Consider the following 25,743-nt stretch of genomic DNA (forward strand, 5'->3'; position numbering starts at 1 on the left):
CAGTGATGCTGATTTCGCCGGTGACAAGAGGACAAGACGCTCAATAACAGGTATTGTTGCAACTTTTGCTGTTGGAGAAGTTTCTTGGACAAGTCAATGTCAGAATGTGGTTGCACTTTCTACAACTTAAGCGGAAATAGTTTCTGCAAGTGAATGAGCAAAAGAGTTGGTGTGGTAGAAGCAACTTTTGTTAGAACTGTCACATCTTTCGGAGATGGATCCTCCACCAACCCTCTATGTTGATAACCCCAATGAAATGAAGTTGGCTAAACGTCCAGAATATCATAAAAGGTAAAACACATAAAAGTCTAACATTTCTATGTACGAGAAAGAGTGCTAAATTGTGACATTAAGCTACAGCGTATCAGTGAAAGAGAGAAGTTAGCTGACATTTTAACAAAACCATTACAACTTGTTCGTTTTAATCTGTTGAGAGAAGCAATTGTTTTTTGTCTTGATTTTGTCAATGCAGTCTTTGAAGAAAGTGTTAAGAATTACAGAAACACTGCATTGTATGATGTTGGTTTGATTGGTGCTGTCACCTGCTGGCTGAGTGTAAATATTATGACTATAATTGAGTAGCATGTCTGAACTATGGAGTATTCTGTGTGCGCAGTCTGGACTGAAGGACGTTGGCTTTCTCTTGTTCGTTCTTTTTTCTTTCGTAATGCTGTTTCTACGGTAACGCTACGCTACGTGCCAAATTGATACTTTGTACTATATTCTTCAAATTACGCTTACTAACTAACTCTCTAGCCTTCTTAAACCCGAATGTTCATGGCTGCAGCAACAAATGCTTTCCATCTGTCCCTGTCCTGAGCAAGATCTATATACTCTTTTCCATCACTACCAATTTCCTTTAGGCCCATATCAACATTATCCCTCTATCTTCGTCTTGGTTTTCCTACTGGCCTCTTACCATCAGGTTTTCAAACAAGAATCCTGTAAACTCTTCTTTCCTCTCCCTTTCCTGCCCACCTAAGTCTTCTTGATTTAATCATTCTATTCATATCTGGACATGAATACAAATTACGTAGTTCTAAATTATGTAAATATCTCCACTCACCTATATCTTCATCCCTTTCAGGTCCAAATATTTTCCTAAGGATCTTATTTTGAAATAAATTTTATTTTCCCCTTTCAATGTAAGGGACCAATTCTCACATCCATATTACAGGCAAAAATTACTGTTTTATATATTTTAACTTGTAGTTTCTTAAATATTAAACGAGAAGACAAAAGTTTATGAAGAGAAGATTGACATGCATTTCCTGAATTAAGCCTGCTTTCTATTTCCTCTTGAATATAATTTTTATTCGTTAGTATTACTCCTAAGTACTTGAATTTGGAGACTGGTTCAAACAAGTTGTCATCAAAAATTAGATTTTGATTATTACTTAACACTGGAATTCGACCTTGAAGCATATATATAGTTTTATCTATGCTAACATCCAAACCTATCTCTTTAGCTGCTTTGAAAAATATTTTTAGCATTATTCTGAATTGTATTTACATCATCCCCCAGTAAGTCTACGTCATCTACTTATGCTAACAGCTGAGCCACGCTGTTTAATTTTAATCCTTAATTTGCTTATTTTACCTTCTTAATGGCGTATTCTAAGGCAAAATTAAAGAGCAATGAAGATAATGGATCTACTTGTTTTAACCCATCGTGAATTGTAAATTTGGCAGACATTTATTTATTTAGTTATTTTACCGAAAGTTTCAGATACAGTACTGAATGACCATTTTACAATGAAACAGTAACAGAGGAAAATGACAATAATAACAACAACAAAATTTGTAGAAAATGTCACTGAAAACATATCAAAATTATACATACATCGTTAACAATTTTCCAAAATTTTGTTCTGGCAAGAATATATCCACATTTGGAGGCAGGTTATTATATGAGTGAGGAAGCCTGTAGAAAAGAGACTGCTATAGAAGGGAGAGCCTTGTGGTGGGATTGTGAAAGAACTTAACGTTGCGAGTTGGTCGTGTGGGGACAAGCAGATGAAATATATGTTGAGCAGAAATTCGCATTTAATTTTACCATTCTTGATTTTGTGCAATAATTTCATGTCTGCGAATTCGCGACGAGTGTGTGATTGTTGAATAAATCAAGACAGACATAATATCTATTTTGTGAAGGAGCCTCAGAGAAGGTATTAAGTGCAAGCAATGGAGAGAAATAAGTTGAGGACAGAATCAATCCGGGAAAGATTAGTTTTTTAAGCCATGATCCAGATAGGAGAGGGGTATTCAAGAATGGGGAGATAAGGGATTTGTAAAATATGCTGATGGATGATTGGATTTGGATTTTAGTGAATCTCTACATAAGGCCGAGAAGACGCATTGCTATTCTAGTAGTGTTCTTAGCGTGCTCATTAAAGTTTAGTTTTGCGTCGATGATAATTCCGAAATCTTTTTGAGAGGAAACTTTTTGATGGGATTGTTTTCAAGATAATAAGCAGAATCGAGTTTGTTCTCTTTAGGGAAATGATGAGGCAGGAACATTTCTTAGGATCCAATTGAAGTTTCCACTGGCGACAGCACACAAGTAGTTCTGTAGGACCTTGAATTAAGATTAAAGCATCGTGTTCTGATTAGATTTCTGTGAAGAGTTTATCGGCAAGTTGAAGTATATTTATAGGGAGAGAGGACTGTCTGCGGGTATATCATCCATGTAAAGAAGAAACAGTTGTGGACCTAAGACACTCCCTTGGGGAACTCCAGACAAAACAGGAAGAAATCTGGAAGAGGTGCCAGGAAGGATAACACTCTGCTCACGTGCACTCAGATAGTCTTGTAGCAAAGACAGAAATTTCCCATGAATGTTAAATCTGGATTGTAATTTATGAAGAAGGAGATTATGATTTATCTTATTGAAGGCTTTTGAAATTTTCAAATATATAACGTCAAGCTGAGAATTAATTGAGATAGACTGAGTAGCATATGAAAGTAATACCGACAGATTGGTCAAGCAAGAAATGCCTGGGAGGATACAATGCTGAGCAGTATTTATAAGGGGAGATGTAAACTTTAGCAACCTGTCTTTAATTATTATCTGACAGAAAATGGAGAGAGGTGACAAAAGAATTTTACACGAATTTTACTTTCTGTTTCACTGGTTCATACTTTTATCATATGAACAAGCTTCTTAGGTATTCCAAACCATACTAATATATTATATAATTTATCTCTTTTGACTGAATCATATGCTTTTTAAAAATCAATAAATAGCTGATGGGACATTTTGAGTATATTTCCATCTTTTCTCAAGTGTCTGTCTGAAATGAAATATTTGATCTGTTAAGTTTAAATCCACATTGATAATCACCTATACTTTCATTACAATATTGGGTTAGTCTTGTTATAAGAATGTTAGATAATAATTTATATGTTGTTGAGAGTAGAGAAATTCTACGTTAATTATTGCAGTTCATGTTATCACCTTTTTAAAACACAGCAACAATTATTGATTCTTTCCACTGTTGAGGGATTTCTTCTTCATCCCATATTAAACTAATTAATTTATGAAATTGACATATTAACAAATTCCCAGCATATTTAATTAACGAAGCTGGTATTAAATCAATGCCAAGTGCTTTGTATTTCTTTAGCCTTTGAATTGCATCTTTAACTTAAGTCAAGTTAGGTTCTGGAACGATCTGCTGTGTGTAGTTCATTTACTTTTGATTTATCTCCTACATGAACATTTAGAAGGTCATTAAAGATGTTCTTCCATCTTCTATTTAAAAAACAGCTTGGGTCAGCCAAAAAATTACCGTTTTTATCTTTTATTAAGTTTAATTTTGGTTGCCAGCGCTTTCTAAATTCATTTACACCTTTATATTACTCTCTCATGTTTTCATATTTGCTGTCTGAGTAGTAGTAAATACAATATAATAAACACAAGAAAGTATGAACCCCCCTGAAGCAGATTTGGCTACACTTAAAACAAGCTCAACATGCCCATATGAGTTTTTTGCTCAAGTGTGGAACCCTGTCTAATCCAAGATTTTTGTAAAAAAGCCCTCATGGATTCCATGAGAAAGTATGACCCCCCTCGGATTGATGAGGCTACACTTACAAAAGGCACTTTTGTGAGATTGTTGTCCATAATCCTGTCAAAAATATGCCCCTCTTGATATTTTTTTTGGCCACACTTAAAACTAGGCCAAGATGCTTATAAGAGCCACACACCCATACCTACCCACATATATTTACTTCTGGTTTAAGTTCAATTTGATACCAGCTTCAATTTGCTTATCTAATATTAAAATATTATATGCAGAGACCCTCTAGAATTGCTCCGTGACTCTCTCATTTCTTACATCATAAACATATGATTTTTCACCTATGAGAATAACACTACATATGGTGTCATCAGGTAATGCCTCATGGAATTCACAGATAATTTTAATATTTGTTCTGTCATTCACCACAACTTGTTTCCTTTTTGAAGTGTTAATTACAAACATGGGTCTCTGTGCTTTGAATTCATCTGGTGTGTAATACATGTCAGTATTGCCAGTAGTGACCCTCTTGAAAGCCGAAAAAGCCTCATATAATTTGAGGAAATCATTCTTGGACATGTCTAAATTATAATTTTCTCTAGGAAAGACATCATTTCTGCCATTTTTAAGATATATGTTCTTGATGTTGCAGTTATCAAATTTGCTTGAATTTTTTTCCTGATTATTGTGTCTTCCAGTCTGAAACAATACCACCACAAAATCAGGCATGTCAAATTGTATGCTGGAGAATAAATTTGTGGCATCAAATTCATAATATGTACCAGATGCGGGCTTCTGTACACATTGATATGTATAAAATTGCAGAGGAACCTGTGGATTTTTTATTATATCAGCTTTGTATTTAAGAGCATAACTGGCTTCATACTCAACAACAGGGATTCTTAACTCCATAGTCTGAATAATGCATTTGCCTGCATCTGGTAGGGTATTAGGCAGAGCTTCTCCTGTAGGGTTTATTGCACTGTACCTCATCAAGGCATTGTTATCATTAGCAGCTCTTCTAAATGTGATTCTTAACCCACCCTTCCACATAATATCATTGAAATCCGAGAAGAATCCTGGCAATAGGCGCATGGGGAACAGCACTGTGTGGTTCTTAGATAATATCTTATCACCAGCCTCAAATCCACCGATTTTGTAGTATGAAGCCTCGGTTTTGGATAATTTTAATGTGGCCAAAGCTGTGGAGGTAATGCCGGGATAATCCACTCTGTTTATAACAACACCATGCTTTCTGATCTCAATTTCAGAGAATAGATGTGGCACAAAATTATCTACCAATCTTATATTTGAATTTGCCGGATAATCTGTTTCATCGAGCTTTACAACATCAAATTTGATGTATAGATCTGCTCTGTGAGGGTGTATAAATCCATCCCCTACATCAAGATCAACCTCAATCTCTGTGTTGGGTTGATTTAAATTTGCAAATGTCCTCCTGTTTGGGGGGAATGATTGTAGCTCATAACTCTCAATATTTTCCATTTTCTTCTTGTATGTATTTTTATTTAAATGTTAATCTCTATGATTGCAGTTGTTGTGGCTCCAGCAAAATCAACTAATTCTTCTTTTTCATTAGTGACCATCAATTCAATATTATCTATTCTATTATGACACACAGCAAAATATAATGTTGGGGATGGATTGTAGATGATGGGCTCCATGAATTCAGAATTAGGTTTGAATGTTGCAATGATGCCTGTTTGTTTGTGAGTGCCTATGCCATTTGATTTGGTGATCATACCCTCAGCCACATTGCAGTGAATATTCAGAGTCTCTATGGCTAAGAATTTAGGTATATTAATAGCAGTGTGTTTGATGCCTGGTTCAAGTTTTGTGTTGTTTTCAAAGCCTAACAGCTCTCCTATAGTGTCCAGATCCACTGTTTCTGTAGCAGATACAATCTCTACTCTGTGAGTGACAGAATTTTGACTTAACACTACACCTCTGGGTAATTGAGCATTTAGAGTGGATAGATTATATTGCCCTGGAGTGATGACAATTTTTTCATCACCAACTGCAATTGTGTTGTTGTGGTGTGTAATATTGGGGATCAGGTACATGCCATAAAATGCTCTGAGAGCTATTGTTTTGGGATATACAATGTCATCATGTAATTTGAGTTTCAATATTGAATTTTGGCTGGTGAGATGGAATACCCCCATGATGTTTTAAATACCACAAGGCTTTTTGAAAATCTACAATTGATGGTTTATTTATTTGAGACATATATCTAAGAACAGATAAACACAAATGTCCACAATTAACATCCATGAAATTTTGAACACGGGCATTATTGTAATAAAGATTAGGTGATTTTAGATATTTTATTAAATTTTCAGGTGGAGCACCTCCAAATGAATCAAACACAAATGCCTCATTTTTAAAATATTTAAGATAACAAATCCAGTGAGTGCCCTGATTTTTGTACTTATCCAAATTAACAATGCCACACTCTTTGTTGAGTGGTTGCTCTGGTAAAGAATCAGACATGTACACACCTCTAAAATGTTTGATGCCCAGTGGCTTGATTAAAGCTTCAATATCTTGGTTTGTAAGCGGCTCTTGTTTTTTTTAAACTTATTCATGGCTCTCTTAACACCTTTGCCCTGTTTCTCCATTGCCAGGTTATGCCGCCTCTGCTCATCTAATTCTGCCTTATTTTTCTTGGCATCTATTACTGTTTTTGCTATGGCGGCTGATCCCCCAGCCAAGCTCCCAACAGCCCCGAGAGCAGCTAAGATGGCAGGGATAGTAAATATAAATCCCCCCACATGTGATTTTTTTCTTGATTGCTGTAATTTTTTTAATTGGGGGGTACTAAGCAACAATTTCATACCATGACCCTTAGCAATACAAGAATTTTTTTTCTTGCGCTGCTTTTTGGTCAAAAGACTGTCAATAGTTTTAAGAGATTTGAGACCTGCATAAGGTACTTGATACATAACACCCTTGGCCTTCATTGTAGGTTTATTATATACATATTCACAACCCCCACCCCAGTTTTTGTTTGGTGCTCATAGCTATGGTGGTCCCCAATGCTGCTATTTTTTCACTCAAAGAAGCATCTTTGCTTACAAATCTGCCAAATGCAGCCTCTTCTAATTTCTTGTCTGCAACATGTCTCTTATCAAGATCAGAATGTGTGTTGTATGCAATATCATGGTCTCTACAAGCAGCATCTAAGGGATCAACACCAGGATCCCCTCTGTTTAATCTATGATCCAATTTTGTGCCTGGACCACAATACTGATAGCCTGGAATATGTAGTTCAAATGGCAGCTTGTTTATAATGTCATTAACAAGGCCCCGACCCTCAGAAATATTCCAAAATTTAGGTGGTAGAGTATTAATTATTTTTATGAGATATCCAATGCCCTTAGTGTCATTCACTATAAAATTAGACAGTTTGGTGCTTATCATGTCCATAATTCCAACCTTTTCATTGTAAAAATTGTTGTTGCCAGCATTTTCCTCCCCAGCTATCACCAATAGCCTATCTACAAGTTTCCTGACATCATCAACCCACACAAATTCTTTGGGCAGGGTGTTGTATTGTTTGATTCCACTTCCAGTCTTGATTTGTGACCATATGGGCTTGATTAAATTGTTGTATTTTGCCCCACTGCTCGACATGACTCTTTTTTGTGTGGGATCATTGTTCTGGTATAGAGCATCTGATTTTATTAATATTTCTTTGTAATACTCATAATCTTGATCTGTATAGCTGCCAGGCCTTTTCCTAGTCATCAATTCCCACAATCCAGGTGTGCCGGTGTACTTAACAAAAGCACCTTTTTCTCCAAGTCGAGATTCTGAATATACAATTATATCATCTCCCATAAATGTTACTCTGAAATTGCCAATTCTATGTATGATGCTGCCATCAAGCTCTGTGTCAGCATATAAGCCAAAAACCTCATCTTTATTGTCTTTAGGTGTTGTTAAATATTTTTGAGCAAGAAGACCCAATTCAATAGGATCCTGAGTAGCTTCAATTCTTCTAGGAGCAATAGGACTAGGTGTATGAATACTGGAAAGTGGGGTGAATGGATTATCTAATATGTTCCTTGCAGCTACAGGTACAAGCTCTGTGATCAAATTTTGATTTTGCTCTGTAACAGTTTTGATATTCTTACCTAAATTATTAATAGCATCAATTACAGGCTGTTCTGTTTGTTTGTGTTTTTCATAAATTCCACGGTTCTCTGATTTCCATCCCTTAAATCTTTTTACAAGATAATCTCTTAATTTAAGATCATCAATGATTGGCCTTTTCATGTTTATTTATATATGTTTCAATGTCTAAAAAATTGTTAATTTTATTTCTGTATTTGCCACTATTGGGTGTTCTTGTCATATCAATTGTGACAAACCCATAACTGTCCTGGTTCCAGCACTTGCTGCAAAATTTAGAAAAATCATTGTAGCTCAGGTCCCCACCTACATATTCATCATGTATGTGTTTGAGGTTGGTATGGTCTTGATGAAATACACATATAAAATTGCTATTGTCCCGGATCAGTTGCTTCGGTATTTTTGAAAAAGTCTGTGCCAGGTAGAAGCAATCAATGTTTTTGTGCCGGCCCTGTGTAAAGAAATTTCTAACCTTGTTTTGATTATCCAATATAATGTCATCAAACACAACAACAGAATTATCGAGACATTCATGAAGTGGCTTAACATCTGGTTCAAAAGTGGCAATATCCAATCCATCATACAGCTTCATCAGCTGCTGATATTTTAATTGTTCCAAGCTCTTAGAAAAAATATACAAGTGCCTGTTTTTCCAGTCTAACCAGTTGGGTGCCAATAAAAAATTATCAACCATTAGCGTAGTTTTACCACAAGCAGATGGCCCAACAATAAGACACCTAATATTATCAGGCAGCAATTTTCCATTTCTCTTATTCTGCTGTTCAGGTTCTGGCAGCCTTTTTATAACATCCCAGGTGTTCATATTATTATTTTGTATGCATCGATCCCGCTGTGTTCTGGAAGTCCTAGCCATTTGACAAATAATTTATTGCCTTTTCTGCGGATAATTTTTTCTATGAGATATGTGTCAGGCTGTTTAGTTTTGCTGAGCTCTTGTTCATAGAACCTGCCTTTGAGAATTTCTCCTCGGTGATCCTTTATTATATATGTGTTAAGGGTCCCAGGTTTAATTTGAACCACTGTAAATAATTCAGTGCTCCAGTTTCTTGTAAAGCTTCTCTTGAATAAGTGCTTATATTTACTGATTCTTACTTGATCACCAATCTTGTATTTGGCCTTTCTTGTTGTTGGCTGATATCTAGGATAATAAGCAGTGCTGATCAATTTTTGCTCATCAGATGAAGTTACTTCAGAGGGTTTCATGTTGATTGTGGAATGGACAGAGTTGTTATATTTATGTAGAAGTTCTGGAAGAATATTAATCCATTTATAATTACCCTGCAGGGTAAATTGTTTATACATAAGATTTTTTAAGGTTCTGTTGAATCTCTCTACAATTGAGGCCTTGAGGTCACTGTAACTCGAATAATGTTTTATTGCCTGGCTTTTAATAAATTGTTGAAACACTGAATTATAAAATTCTTTGCCATTATCTGTTTGCAAATAGTGCGGGGATCTTCCACTCTGATTGATGATTGTTCTGAGGGCTTCTGTAACACATTTTCCAGTCTTGGATTTGAGTGGCACAGCCCAGGCAAATTTTGAAAATGTGTCTATTACAGTGAGTAGATACTTGTAGCCCTTGTTGATTTTGTCTAAGTTTTTCAACTGCCCACTTGCCATTTCAATCAAGTCGCTTTGCCATAAATCATCTATGCTTTTTTGTGACTACTGGGAGTCTCTTAAAATTATGTCGGGCCTGTCTGTGTAATTCATCAACAACAATTTCTCTAGACATAATATGTAAACAAGAATAATGCAACTATAGGGTGTTCAGCAGCTGATACTGCAGGATTTTCTAAAGATAATTTGTCCCCTATTTGTATTGTAAATTCCAAAGAGCCATCATATTCAGCATAGGCTGTTTCCAATGTATTGGGATCTGTAAAATCCTCCAATTCTACACTGGTGATTTTCACTTTGTTATCAGCATTTGTTATTGATAAGGTGGGGTAGTGGTGTGCCTGTGGTTGAAGCCAATATTTGATCTTGATTGGTCTCAATGTACCCCCAACAAAAAACTGGTAATAAAATTGTGCAGGGGACAGCATATATATTTTCCCACCTGGTGTAAATGGAGAATCATATTCTTTGTTGGGGATGCTGTACAATTCAAGAATTACTGTATGTTTAGGATTTTCAATTATGCCTGTTATTTCTTTTTCTGCTGTGAGCAATCTGCTTGTTACAGATTCAAGGTGCTCATTGATGGTCCTAACAACATCATCATGGCCTGGCTTGATTTTTATGTCCACAACAAGTCTCTTGTATTGTTGCACAATATCTTGAAGCTGGGTGGCAAAAACAGACAAAGCATTTGCTTGATTGGATTCCATGGTCCCTAGCTGTTGCTTGATATTAGCTACAATTTGTTGCAAATTTTCAACAACTGCCAATTTTGAATTTTGAGCTGTAAGATCATGGACCTGTCTTCTGATATCCTCAAATAGGGCATGCAATTCATTAATATGTTGATTGGTTGGTAGAGTGGCCACTGCCTGAGTGAGATGTTTGATCTCTGCCTGGATATTCTTGATATCTTCTGATTTCAATATCCTATTCACTGCTCTCTTAATATTTTTAAGTTCCTGTGATGTAGGCAAATTTGATACTGTATTTTGCAAAGATTCAAGTGCCAATTTTACAGTGTTTAATTCAGAAGCATGAGCCACATTTTGCATAGCATTTTGGAGCAGGGCTATATCTGCCTGAGAGGGTGTTGATTGTTGTAAAATTTCAAGTTTTGTTTGGATATCATCTATCAAGTGATGAAAATGAGATAGTTCAGATTCAGTGTTGAGGTTTTCAAGCTTTGTGATTTGTTGCTGGACACTGACAAGGGTATCTACAATCCCAGGCAATCTGGATTCTAGTACATTTGCCAAATCACTTTGCACTGCTGCTATTGTACCTTCAAGATGGGTTATGGAACTTTGAATTTTTCCAAAATCTTCATATGTTTCAAGTTGCAGCTTAATATTTGCAACACTCCGAGTTATTGCATTCAAAGCATCAGAAGATGGCAAATTGTTCATAAAATTTTCAAGTGTCTCAATTTTTTCTTTAACCTCGGCTATGGCATTGTTCAGAGGATCCAGATTAGGTATTTGGAGTGACTGAATCTGTTCCTTTAGAGTGGAAATCACTAGATCAAAATCTTCTTGTGATTTTATGCTTTTGACAATTGTTTGGAGCTGTGCCTGGACATTATTTATCTGCTCTTCTAATTGCTGTTTCAATTGCTCAGAGTTGTTAGCCTGGGTCTTAAATTTGGCTTGAAGAGCTGCAACAGCTTCTTCCAAACTTTAAAATTATCTAATGTGGCCAGGTCAGTATATTTTTGAAGCAACAATTTGAGTTCAGAATCAATTTTAAGAAGAGGGTCCATGCATTGTGATTGCAAATTTGTAATTTCTAATTGAAGACTGGCATTGAGTGTAGTTTGTAAAGCTTGTAAATCACTTCTTAATTTCTTGACTCTGACATCAAGCATCAGAATCTCATCACTGTGATCTTCATGTCTTGTATGGCCAAATATATCATTAGGCATTTTGTTTAGTAGTTATTTATTATAGAGTATCTGATTCTTAATTCTATAAAAAAGGGTATAAGCTTATCATAGGATCCAGGGACCTCAATATATAAGCAGTCACCAGCAGAAACAGTATAAACAGTGCCAGAAACCATGTTTGAGTGCTTAATTCTATAAATATTTCTCCCTACTGAAATTTTAACATCACCCTCAGGGGTTGTAATAAATTGCAATTGCCCACCTACAGGTAATTGGTAATGATTTAAATTATTGTTAAATATGTACAATATTTTGCCTGTTTCATCATCAACATCTGTAAATATGCTGTTCAGATGAATAATTAAGAAACCACTCAGTTTAGACTGCATATCAGAAGAGGGTTGTGGTGTTGGCAGGTCCATAATACCTTGTTTTTTAAACCCAAATAAGTTCATAGGCATGTTTATTTATTTCAAATCATGCTCTGTGCTTGGGCATTGATTGCCATTTTTCAAATCACAATGCCCCCATGGTAAAGTATGAATGCCACATGATAAAATGCATCTCTTATCATCATGTGGGTCCAGAGCCTCTTTTCTTACAACATTTGAAGTCAATAAGTGATCCACACTCTGGATTCTGGTTTCTGATGTTTTGATTAAATTCTGGGATTTGAGACAATTTTTATAATCTTCAAATTGGAGCTCTTTTTCAACAGTTACTCTGCCAATGCCCTTGGCCTTTTTGACAACAGCACTACATGTTTTAAAACTGTATATCTTGGCACTTAACCCAGCAAATTCCACAATAACATCACCAAGTGTCTCATCTTTTAACTTGCCGGGCACTTTTTTGTTGTGGTGTTGTTGAATCTCTTTATGTTCACTGGTATCAAAGTATTGAAACAATTCAGGCTGTGCCATATCTTGATAAACATTTTCTGTTTTAATATCAAGAACAAAACTATCCGTGTCCATGTACATCAATTTTATATTATCACCATAAAAAGGTTTCAACACATCATAATACAATGTTAACATATGTGATTTGGCCAATTCCAATATTGCAGCCCCTACATAAATAGGTTTATCAAACTTAATTTTTGTTTTTTTCATGTTCAAAAGTGCCATATTTTCATCATAAATTCTTCTATAATTGAAATTAGGCTTTGCAACCAATTTTTTGCTCAGGCTGGGGTCAGTAATTATTTTAACATCGGTATGTTTTCTGACATTTTCAATTGTTTTGCCATATACTGAATTCACCATCAATTTAAACAAGGCCTTATCAAATTGGCTCTTTGCAGATGTTCGAAGCTCCGTGTTTGTATTAATATATGATTTCAACCATCTTGAGTGCCCGAACCTCAAAACTTTGCCAAGTTTGGTCACTTGAACACCATGTTTCATCAGGAACTGGAGGTTCTTGTAATATATGACATAGCCTTGTTTTGGATCCAGTGTCATCATGAGCTTCTTCTGTTTAGAGCCAGGTGAGCACTGAACATCAGGAATTGGGGGCAGATTAGAAAATTTGTTATGTAAATGATCTGGAATTATCAGATCAACCTCTAAGAAGAGGCCATATTCACGGTCATCATAGTTCTGAAGATCCTCAATATTGAAATCTTCAACCCATTCAAGCCCTGCATATGGCAGTTTTTGCATCATGGCATGACCATAGAGGCTGTTTGCATCTACATACACTATATAATTTGATGGCCGTGCTGGATCATAACCACGAATATATTTGTTATTTGCTCTGGCATATCTCTGAGAACATTGCACCATCCCCCCTCTTATACCTTGCTCCATAAACAGATACATGTTCTGATCTTGGATGCAAATGTCTGGCATTTTAAATTGTTCCACATCAATTGGGCATGGTGATAATCATCATCAGTGATTCCAGATCCTCTGATTTTGCTGTAAAACTCTTCTTGTGGTGGCAAAGAACATTCATCAAATTTAGAAAAATCTGTAACATAATCATATGGATATATACCCTTCCGCCTAATTAATTTCAGGTCCTGATTTGGAAACAATGCACATGTGATTTTGAATTGATCATCAGATAATTGAGTGGCCAGTGTGGCCAGGCTAGCAGATAAAATTCTGTAAGAATCAAGAAATCTTATGTAAATAGGAACACCATTAACTTTAATTATTTTGCTAATAGCAATATATTTCTCATCATTTTCAGCTAAAATATTTAAATTCTGCTTGTCAAACCCCTCATATCTGATCAAATGATGAAAATCATAATTGGATGCTCCATGGCAAAATATAGGGACAAATTTTGGTCTCTTGATCTTAATATTACAGCTATTACACAGGGCCATTTTGAATTTACCATCTGTATGAGAATGGTGTTTCACCTTGATATTTGTATTTGAAAATTCAGAATCACATACCGGGCATTTTTCTGCATTGTTGAAATCTTCAATCTGTTTCTCTGTTAAAGGCAACATGGGTTTTGATTTTAATAAGATGTTAGATGCTATGTCACGGCACTCATTTTCTATTCTATGTGCAAATATTTTGATGGCATCTGGCCCCATGTATGAATATTCTTTACTAACAACACCATCCTGTACAACCACATAACAAAAGCTGGAAGGTTCATGTAGCTGGTATGGTGTAATTGAAGATTCTTCAGGATCTGGATTGCAGGATGCAAGAGATTTGAGAATTGATTCAAAATCACAGACAATATATGCTGGGTGTTCCAACAAGGCTTCAAACTTTTTGAATTTGCAATTTTCACTTTTCATTGGCATCACCATATGAACAGGTTTATGATTGCCACAATATTTCAGATGCTCAATTAACTTGTTTTTTGCAATTTCTGCATTCACTTCCCGAAACCCTTCACTATTTTTTGACCATCAAATACACATAAACATCTTCTGCACAACTTGCATATTGTATTGGATTTGTCTAGTTGTGTTCTCACTAAAGCTTCAAGATTATGTATCAGTGTGTAATGATATGTGCCATCCCCTTCAATTAAGAGCAAATCAATCGGAATAGCAGATTCATCATCAAATATACTGATTCTGAGAGGTTCTATCGGGCAATTGTCAGTGGAACAAATAAATACATTAATAGATAATTGTTTGCCATTGATATTCCTGGCCTTTTTTTCAAATTTATCAATATTCTGAACAGACATTGGATATTCTAAACCCTCCATTGCATCGTCAAAAAGATGTTCATGTTGTTTGTAATAACTTATTCTCTGAGGATTCCTTGAAACTGGAAACAAAGCAGCTAATATACACCCCAAAAAGCATTTCTGGTCGGTATTTTCAATATTAACCACGGCTCTTTTGTTTTTAATATTGTCAGGTAATGGCAGATATGTAGATCCTTGTAATGGGCTGAATTCAGAAATATTAACATATAACTTGTGTGGAGAGCCGCATAGGCTCCATCCAGACTCTTTTGCTGCAAATTCAGAGTGTTTAATATTCAATTGATCTATCAACCTGCTTATTATTGTGTCTGAATTTGCATTTGAATATACAGGTACAGTTTCTGTTCTGTGGGGCTGTGTAAATTTTGTGCCATTTGGTTTCTTATATTGAGTATACAATTTGAGGGACAGCTTATAAGAGCCATTTTGTGCATTTAGAATTGCCTGCAGATCAGGATTTACACTGTTCAAAAAATTCTTAATACCACATCTTGGCTCTGATACAAACCGATAATCCCTAAGTTGGGCATTAAAACTGCTATGGATGGGTTCATAGCGTGGCTGCTTTGCTGCTCTGGCATTAACAGGTACTTCATGCTTCCTTTTCAGACCAGATGTAGATGGTTGTGGGGGCAATGTTGATGACTGTGCAGAACAAGTATCTTTATGTGTATATGTGAAGTATTGCATGTTATATTTTCTATTGCATTTGGGGCATATTTTTGTGGGAGTTCTGTATTTGTCTGGGTCACAAATCTTTTGGTGCTTGGCCCAATTGGGGCTGGATATATTCTTATTGCATTGATTACAATATTTTTGATTCGGCATTTTTGTTGTTGTTTATTATATACAATTTCTTGGGATTCAAATCAAAATTCTATGCTGGATAAAAATATCAGTTGGGTTCAACACTGTGCTTTGTGTGTGTGTGTATGTGTGTGTGTGTGTTAATATTTTTGGCTTTGGTATTTATATAAAATTTCTTGGGGTTCAAATCAAAACTCTATACTGGATAAAAAATATCAGTTGGGTTCAGTGCAGACAAAAAAAACTGCATAGCTCTATGTCAATTAGTTCTTGAGATATTGTATTTAGGAACCACTTTGGCAGGAATAGAACTGCCCGGGCGGGGAGTATTAATCCCGCAGCTCCTCGGTGCGGGAATTTGAGGAACTGCCCCGAGTATTGATCCGTGCAGTGGAACTGGCCGTGCCGCAGCTCCTCGGTGCGGGAATTTGAGGAACTGCCCCGAGTATTGATCCGGGCAGTGGAACTGGCCGTGCCGCAGCTCCTCGGTGCGGGAATTTGAGGAACTGCCCCGAGTATTGATCCGGGCAGTGGAACTGGCCGTGCCGCAGGCCCTTTTTTCCCCTTTTTTCCCTCTTTTTGCCAAAAATTTGGCTTTTATTGTATCAATGTATATTGTTTCTATGACCTTACTTGGGTTATTCCGCCAAATTATATGCTTCAATTCTCCTATACTTTGGTGGAGCCTGTTCAGGTTCTGCCCCCCACTTGTGGGTTCCACTGCCGATCCAGCAATGGTGAAGAATCTGCACTGTGCCCTGGCTTATATAGATTTACAGAGCCAATAGGAACTCTGCTTATTTAAACCAATCAGAAAACACCACATCATCACATTATGTCATAAGCATTTAATCAATTAATATTGCACAACATGTTGCAATAGAAGTGTGCCGGGAAGTAAATATGTATGGATGTGGGTGGGGGTGGGTAGGTGTGGGTGGGGGTGGGTGTGGGTGTGGGTGGGTGTGGGTAGGGGTGGGGGTGGGGGTGGGGGGTGCATCTTGACTTAGTTTTAAGTGCTGTGTTCAAAATAAAAATATAGTGGCTGGTAGCTATATCCAAGCCCTATTATAATTTTTGTTTCTCTATTCTGTCACTAATTTTGATCCTAGAATAATTATATTTATGGGGGTGACTCTGCATGGCCCCCAGAGCAACATACTGAAATTTTGAAAAAATCGATTATTTTATTTTTGCAATTTTCACTAGTTTTGATCCTAGGCCAATTTTATTCCTGGGGGTGATTCTGCATGGCCCCCAGAGCAACATACTCAAATTTTGAAAAAATCGATAATTTTTTGGATTTTGATTATCTCTGGAACCATGAATCCTAGAGACATGGGGTTTGGTGATTTCTCATGGGCATTTTAAGATGCAACTTTTTGATCTCTATAAATTTTTCAAAATATCTTGTTGTTCTCTAGATCTTGAATAACTTGCCTATTTTTCAAGATATCAGCATGGGGGTTGCATATTTGAAATCTAGAAGCTGTTTAGAAGTTTTGTTAAAAAATCGATAATTTTTTGAATTTGAGATTTTTTCAAAAACTATCAGTACTGGAGACTTGAAATTTTGCAGGCATATTCTAGGCATAATTCTCTACATTTTATGTCTCTATAATTTTCCTGATATATGCATTATTTAAGCTGTAAATCTCTGATTTATGTCTGTTCTATAAATAGAATTTTCTGAAAAATGCAATATTAACAATAATTTTGACTATCTCTGGAACCATGAATCCTAGAGACATGGGGTTTGTTGCTTTGGCCTGGGCATTTCAAGATGCAACTTTTTGATCTCTATAAATTTTTCAAAATATCTTGTTGTTCTCTAGATCTTGAATAACTTGCCTATTTTTCAAGATATGAGCATGGGGGTTGCATATTTGAAATCTAGAGGCTGTTTAGAAGTTTTGTTAAAAAATCGATAATTTTTTGAATTTGAGATTTTTCAAAAACTATCAGTGCTGGAGACTTGAAATTTTGTAGACATATTCTAGGCATGATTCTCTACTTTTTTTGTCTCTATAATTTTCCTGATATATACAATATTTAAGCTGTAAAAGTCTAATTTTTATAAATAGAATTTTCTGAAAAGTGCAATATTAACAAAATTGTTAATATTTTGAAATCTATACATGCTAGGGCAATATAGCAGTTACTATACTTAAGATATCATACAATATCAAGAAGGGCATATTTTTGACATGATTATGGACAACAATCTCACAAAAGTGCCTTTTGTAAGTGTAGCCTCATCAATCCGAGGGGGGTCATACATTCTCATGGAATCCATGAGGGCTTTTTTACAAAAATCTTGGATTAGACAGGGTTCCACACTTGAGCAAAAAACTCATATGGGCATGTTGAGCTTGTTTTAAGTGTAGCCAAATCTGCTTCAGGGGGGTTCATACTTTCTTGAGTTTATAATATTGTATTTACTACTACTTGTCTGTTCCATTTTCGTTAATTTTACTTTTCAAGTAATCTATCTTATACTTCTAAATGTGCGGTTAACTTCTTGCTTCATTCTATTATAATTGCTTAAATTTGTATTTTCAGAGTTATTTAACCTCCTAAGTCCAGCCTAATTTCTTATTTCTATTAGGTTTTATCATCCATTATGAAACCAAGGCTTACTTTCTCTTGCTTTATGGTATCCTATTCTTTCTTTAGCTGCGGATTCTATTGCATTACGTATGTGATTCTCAATTCCTATTTAGGTCTGTTTCATTTATATTTTCATAATCGTTTAAATTCTGCAAAATATTGAATCTATTTGACAGTTTAATTGAGTAACCTTTCTTAATTCTATCACTAGCAAATTTTCCTCTATTAAATTTCAGAGCTTTTAGATATTGTTGCTTATGATTTATCATTTTGGGTTTTTCTCTTAATTTAGCAATTACTAAATAACTGTCACTGGCATACTCAGCACTTCTATGTGAACGAACGTCAATAACGTTATTATATTAATGAGGATATGATCTATTTGATTATGAGTTTTACAATCTGGAGAAGATCAGGTATATTATGGATATCTTTATGTTGAAAAGTGGTACTTTTACAATTAAATTCTTTGAGGTTACAAAGTAATTAATCTTATACCATTATCATTATCTAATTCATGAATTATTTCTTTACCAATAGTGGGTTAAATTGCCTCTTATTTGCCAATCTGTGCATTACAGTCACTTAACAGAATGTTCATATCATTCTGGAAAAATTTATCAAAGACCTCTTCTAACTCTGCTTAAAAATCATCCTTAGTATTATCATATTTATCTTTCGTTTGTGCATGGATGTTTATTAAAATATATTTGAACCTCTTACCTTGCAAAACTACATATGATATTTTATCATTAATAAATTCTACTGTTTAAAGGGCCGAGATAATTCTATTATTTTTAAAGAAGCCTGCACTAAAATTATGATTTTCAGTACCACCATAGAAACAAAGTATAATTTTTAGTTTTACAATTGAGGACAACAAGTGATAAATGTTTTTAGTGCCATAAGCAAACGTGTTGGGAAATCGCATCGTTCCGCACATCAGACCGTAAGAACGTTCACGCTAGTAAGCTCTTTATACGCCCTTTGAACTACTTAGAGGGCTACCAGCCACTTTTTACGTTTACCACATTATAAAGCATGGCACATTTCACAGTTTAAAGTGGAAAACGGTGTTTGAATTATTGTAGCACTTACAGCGTTTACCAATTTTAGTCATTAATTACCTTCTCCTGGCCACCTAACTTCCTGGACAGATACTATATCTAATTTATACTTAACTATCTAATTAACTGTACACTGAAATGCTCCAGGCCGGTAAAGGCTCAGAACATTCCAGGTGCCTAATTTAATATCCTTATTCCTAATGTAGATCTTATCCTTAGTCCAGGGACCTCCCAAAGTAGTCCCCACCCGGAGATCCGAACGGGGGACTATTTTACCTCCGGAATATTTTACCTTGGGAACATCCATGGTCTCATATTGCTCATTTTTGACATGTCTTTTTACAGTGCAGTGTTGTCAGCTCTACGCTTAAACACCAATATGAATGGAGGACCGCACCTGTCGTGCGTCAGCGGATCCCTCGGATCTAGCTGGGAAGATCACATAGTAGTCCACCAACGATACCCCACTTCTGCCAATTGTGGAATGCTCATAGAGCCATGACAGGACAGCTTTGTAAATCCAAACAGAGCAAAATGTTGACCATTTCACTGTGTTGGTTGACAAGCTGCAAGTGAAGAAGACACTGGGCGATGGGGTCGTCACATCCCTACGCCTCAGCACACATAAGGACAAAAGACAGAACAACACACATAATTACTATCAAATTACTTTAACAGAAATTATTGTCACACACTAAAAATGAAAAATATGCACTCACAGATTTTATAATGGAAGTTATTTTTTACATTTTAAATGTGTGTTTTAAGAGTGACACATATCTTCTTTTTTCTAAAAGTTATTTATGTATATTGAGCATTTGTGGATGTGCGTTAAATAATTGCAAAATAATTGCACGAAACTGAAATAACTAGTTAGGTAATCTATAAATTATAGAAGCAAATTAAGATACTATGAAGGGCAGAGTATGCCAGGATTTATCATCTGACGAAGAGACAATTTGCAAACATTACTTCTCCAGTTAGCACTTTAAACATATGTTAATTGATTGATTTGTTCTTTTTAGTCCATTTTATGCATACTGTACCTACAGTTTAAAGTGAGATCCAAACCACGTGTTCCTCCACCAGTTATCGAACCCGGGTAAACCTATGTTAAAGCTACATTTAAGCTATGTTGTTATATTTCTTTTAATTAGTTCTGTTCAATAACACAGTAAATTCTAACGTTTATTAGAATAATCCTTTGAGTATAGTGAAAATATATTCGTATTACCAGAGGAGACATTAAAAGAAAACATATTTGAACTTTCCATAAACCTTATTTTTGCATCAGGAGGAAGTGAAGTGTTTACAAAAAACATTTACAAATATATTTATTTAAAATTAATATTTTTATTTTTTTAAATGTAAATGTAATTTAATCATAGTAATTCATTCCACTGTATTTTTCACATGTTCTGTGTACATTAACCGACATTTGTATTAATTTCTTCACGTATATTTCAATTTGCTGAAAGAAAATATAAATAATATATGGAATATTAACCGATCAGATTTCACCACATTCTTTTTTGTTAGATTTCAATTTTTGGTGACATAATATTAATTCTGTATTTTTTCGACGAATGACCAAAAAGCTGGAAAGTATGAGGGACATTAAGTAAACAAGTATAATGAAAATGTTCCTCTGGAACATTATGTAAACAATGTAAATTAGTTTTTCCTAATTGGCTTACCAATGGCTCGGTAGAGTTATCGCCATTTAATCCATTAATCCCGAGTTCGATATTCGGTGGAGGCAAATAGTTGTGAGGATCTTATTCTAAACTCTAGGTCTGGTCCCGATTATCCTTACTGTGCATAAAGTTGAAGTAAAACACCAACTGAATCAATCAATGTCTTTTTCTCTTTTAGCGAATCAATCTGCACAATTGTGCAGATGCTACCCGCTATGCGAAGATGCAAATTTCTTCACGTTATCAGAGGATTCGGAAAAGTAAGTTATTAGAATACCGAAAAAAAAAAATGTTTCTATCTTTCAACCATGTAGCACAAAACTGTTTGGTCAACGTTGGCAAATTGCTGTCGTCCTTTTGTGCGAAAAGTCCGAAAACTGTTAACAATTCCCGCCTACCCACCCATTACTCAACAAACCATTTCCTAACGGTGGGTTAACAATAATTGAAAACAATTCCCAACGATATTCCAACGAATCATTTACAAACGGTGCTTATAATCTTCCAACGTTTCAGAACTTGAAATCTGTGTTATAGAAGAAAATGTAAGACTATACGTCTATAACATGACTTCTTGTAATATTACAGCGTTATCGTACATCTATCTTAAAATGCAGGGATAACATTTTCTTTTCAATAGTATTCCATTTCTTTGTGTGTATTGTAAATATGCTGTATATTAAATCATACTTTTCAGCATACTAAAAATATCAATTTGAGTTAATAAATTAAAGTGTATCTTTGTCTGGGTTGGCAAAATTTGTGTATCTATAAAGTAAACAAAACAAACAGTTTTTTAAATATATTTTACTCCCTCTGTCCCATAATTATTGTCCGGTACACCTTTGTTTGTTGTCTCATAATAATTGCCCGATATTCAAACTGTGACATTAGTGTATCGTATCATGCCCAAGGCATGACTCGAATCCGGGACCCCGGGCGCCATAGTCCGATAGCCTAATCATTTCATAAAAAGGGCCCGAGTATGAAAGAAGCTGGAAAGAGCTTCTTTCAAGCAAATGCCACCTGCAATCTTCAGCGGATGTAAAAATCCGCTGATACGAATTCTTCCGGAATCGCAGGGAAGATACTGAAAACACAGTTTCACGCTGAAAGCACCGTTATTGAGAGACACGTCCTGTCAACGGCCGAAGTTCGAATTTCGTTTAAATAACTCGGGAGAATAATTCTTCCCCCAGTCGGTATCTGAAATCTATCGCGTGCACAGTCGGTGCCTCGGAATTATACAAGTTGTTGAAATAAGAATGTTATGGCGCGAATAGTTGTTACCGAACGTTACAAAAGGAGTTTTATTTCAGTAGTGGTTCATCAGAGTTTCATCAACGAACCAGCGAGTCGATCGTCACTTCCAGATCTACAGGTAACGAACGTTCCTCTATCCTTGTCTTTCATTCTCTCACACCCCTGCCAGACCAGTCAATTGTAGTGTTTAAAGTTAATCGTGAGTGTAGTTCTTATTCCACGGGGCTAGCCCCCTTGCTTGGTTAAGTGAAGACGTAGCTTTCCAGAGTTATACCCCGTCATACGATACACCTCTCGCAGCCAAATACCTTCGAATATCAGGCTTCAGATAGCCTATCTACGATCCCTTAATTTAAACAATCGAGAGATTGTACGTGGTGGATTTGCGCGGCTTTTTTTTCATACATTTTCCCTCGCGAAATGTATGTCCAATTTTTCGTGGTTATTTTTGCCCCCTGAGCTTTAACACGTTCACTCCGTTTATGAACTAACTTAACCGTCTATTTTTTTTCCCGCTACCCGCTAACTTTCCATTTTTATTTAAATTTTTGAGTCTTTTTTACCCCACCCCCTTGTTTTTTTATTGTCTTTCAACACGCGTTAATTTTGACTACACGGTCCCCTAGCGAACTGTCGCCACCTGTTCGAAGCCCTCCTTAAACGCGTGATAGCGCCCGAACGCTCCCCGCTGTAAGTCCTAGTACTTTGGTTTGCGCCCCCATCCCGTCCGCAATGGCTTTTCCCGGTTTTGTAACCCCTCTTATGCTCGAAGGCCTCCAGTTCAATGGAACGGCTGGGGAGGATGTCACGCGCCTTCTTGACCGCGTAGACAGCTTCGCAACGCTTAATGAATGGGATTCCGGAAAAAAGTTGCGAATGGTTTCTGCTTTTCTGGCAGGTTCAGCGCTTCGTTGGTTCGAAGGCTCGAAAGCTGTACAGGTAGACGAAGCAGTGACCTACGATTATTTTAAGACCCAGTTGCTCGACGAGTTTACAGATTCGGCCGATAAATTTCAGCTGAAAGAGAAAATCAAATGTCGCCTCCACACGGACGTCGAATCTGTCACGGAGTATATTCGCGACAAGCAATAATTGAACCGTCTCGATCCCAACATGCCCACGGCCAAAGTTATCAAACACTTGACCAAGGGCCTCCAACCGGAATTTATGCGCGAGACGTACAGGCGAGAATACGCTTCCGTCCAGGACTTTTTACGGGATTTAAAAGAAGTTGAGAAGCTTCAGTTCCTTATAAGAAAACGTAAGGCTCAGGAGCTTTTGTCCGACGCTAATAAAGATTCCCTGCTGCGCCAGATGGGCGACCTTCACGCGCAGAGTCCCAGGAATCACGCGTTTCAAGAAACCGCGGCGCCGGCTCAGAATCTCCCACGGACCGGTGAAACTCCGGACCTTGAACAGAAAGTCGCAGCCATTCCGGCTTAGCTTGTCTCGCTCAATCATAAATATGAATGGAAATCGAACCCGAGACCTCCGTCTAATGAGACCGGTCACGCAGAACAGCTAAAGAACTTGTCCCGGAGGATGGATGCACTTTCCAGTGCTTCTCCCAACCAGCAGCCGCCTGATGTAAGGAGGCGCGATGATTTTTTTCGCGCCCCCATAACTCCCGCGCCCGGTCCTCTAAAGGTTCATTTCATAGCCAAGACCAGTTTCGCCCGCAGTTCAACGATTCTAACAGGTCTTCCCGACATGACCGAAGCCAGCGGTGGCCGGGCGAAAATTCACGTTTCCAGTACCCACGTTCTCAATCATCATCGCCGCGAGTGGATTAAGGGGAACGCCGAGACGAAATTCCGTGTTCTCGAGGTTCTTACCCCCATCGCATGGCCGATGCTTGGCAGGCCAGGGAAAATAATTTAAAACAGCCACTAGCGACCGGGAGAAGAGACGTGTCAACGTGTCTATCCGTTCAGATGTTCCCAAACGCAGAGTTGGTATCTATTAGCGTATTGCAGGCCGGTAAACCGTATAATTTCATTCTTGATACAGGTTCTATGATTTCAGTAATTGGTGCCAAGGACGTTTCAGCAAGTGCACCACGTTTTCAGATTCCCACTCTCATACAGGGTGTGTCAAGCACACCCCTTGCGGTAATGGAGATCGCGCTTTTAACGTTTTTCGTAGATGGATTTACATTCCGCCACCCCTTTCGCATTCTTCCGACGTTTGAACAGGGTGCAATTCTGGGGAACGACTTTTTAAGTAATCAGCGGGCTACTTTGGACTTCCGCACAAATCGTCTCACCCTATATCGTTTTGGATATCCAGTAAAATCTACTCTTAGGGCCACTACCCACAGGGCGTTCGACGTGTCTATCAAGCTCGCGCACATGATAAAGGCTAATTTCACTCCCGAATTTGTCGCGGCGAGGAAGATAATAGTGAAACCTCGTTCTCACCTTTGTATTCCCGTGCGCTTGGTGAATGGTATTGCAGATACTGACACGTTATTGGAACCTGACGTGCCGTTTCAACAGAAATTTGGTTTATTAATACCCCGGGCTATTTTAAATGCACAGACCAACCTTCTCTGGATTAGCAATCCATTGACGCACAAGATTACCATTCCCAAAGGCCAGCGTCTTGGTTCGGCTGACGCTTGGAAAATCCCGGTCGCCCCGGCCGACCCGAACGGGGACAGGGCGTGTGACACCGCCGGAATATTTCCCACCCCGGCTCAGGTGAATGTCACGACAGAAACTGAAGGTGCAAGTCACGCATCTCCGGTTGACAAGCAGTTCGACATATATCCCGACCTTCCGCCCGTACAAAAACAACAATTGTTGCAGCTCTTGAATAAATATTCCAACGTTTTTTCTTGGTCCGAAACTGACGTTGGTCGAGCTACAAATTACGGACACCGCATTCGCTTGAAAGACGATGTTGTTTTCCGGTCAAGGCCGTACCCGGTGCCCATTCATTTGAGAAAAGAAATGCATGAGCAAATCGACTCCCTGTTACGGCAAGGGGTCATCCGGGAATCTACGTCCCCTTACAACTCGCCTGTGTTTCTCGTGCGCAAAAATAACGGGAAATACCGCATGGTGCAGGATCTTCGTGCACTGAACTCGAACATCATCTTTGATGCGATTGGTATGAACGATCTCAATGAGACTCTATATCAAATGGGCGGCAAACGATTCTATTGTAATCTTGATTTGCACTAGTCGTATTTTCAGTTACCCCTGTCGGAAGACAGCAAGCCGTATACGGCATTCACAGTGCCAGGAAAAGGCCATTTTGAACTCAATTTTGCTGCAAAGGGCGCCAGCACCAGTCCTGCCGGATTAACAAGGTCGATTCACCTGGCTTGTGCACAAATGGATCCTTCCACGTTCGCCTCCTACATGGATGATCTCTACTGTTTT

At 37.2% G+C, this 25,743-nt stretch overlaps 1 protein-coding gene across 1 annotated transcript; it reads left to right on the plus strand.

The window, feature by feature from the left end:
• Nucleotides 1-24,468: 24,468 nt before the first annotated feature.
• LOC145988156 (uncharacterized) lies at nt 24,469-25,542 on the plus strand. The gene has a single exon (XM_083122987.1). It carries the CDS (start codon nt 24,469-24,471, stop codon nt 25,540-25,542), a length of 1,074 nt encoding a protein of 357 aa, XP_082979113.1.
• Nucleotides 25,543-25,743: the final 201 nt, after the last annotated feature.

The sequence above is a fragment of the Lepisma saccharinum genome, chromosome 5 (assembly GCF_977018435.1).
Source record: "Lepisma saccharinum chromosome 5, izLepSacc3.1, whole genome shotgun sequence".
Classification (NCBI taxonomy): Eukaryota; Metazoa; Arthropoda; class Insecta; order Zygentoma; family Lepismatidae; genus Lepisma; species Lepisma saccharinum.

What these genes read in the sequence shown, in the direction of transcription:
- LOC145988156 (XM_083122987.1), top strand. Translation starts at nt 24,469, where the DNA reads ATGGAGATCGCGCTTTTAACGTTTTTCGTAGATGGATTTACATTCCGC.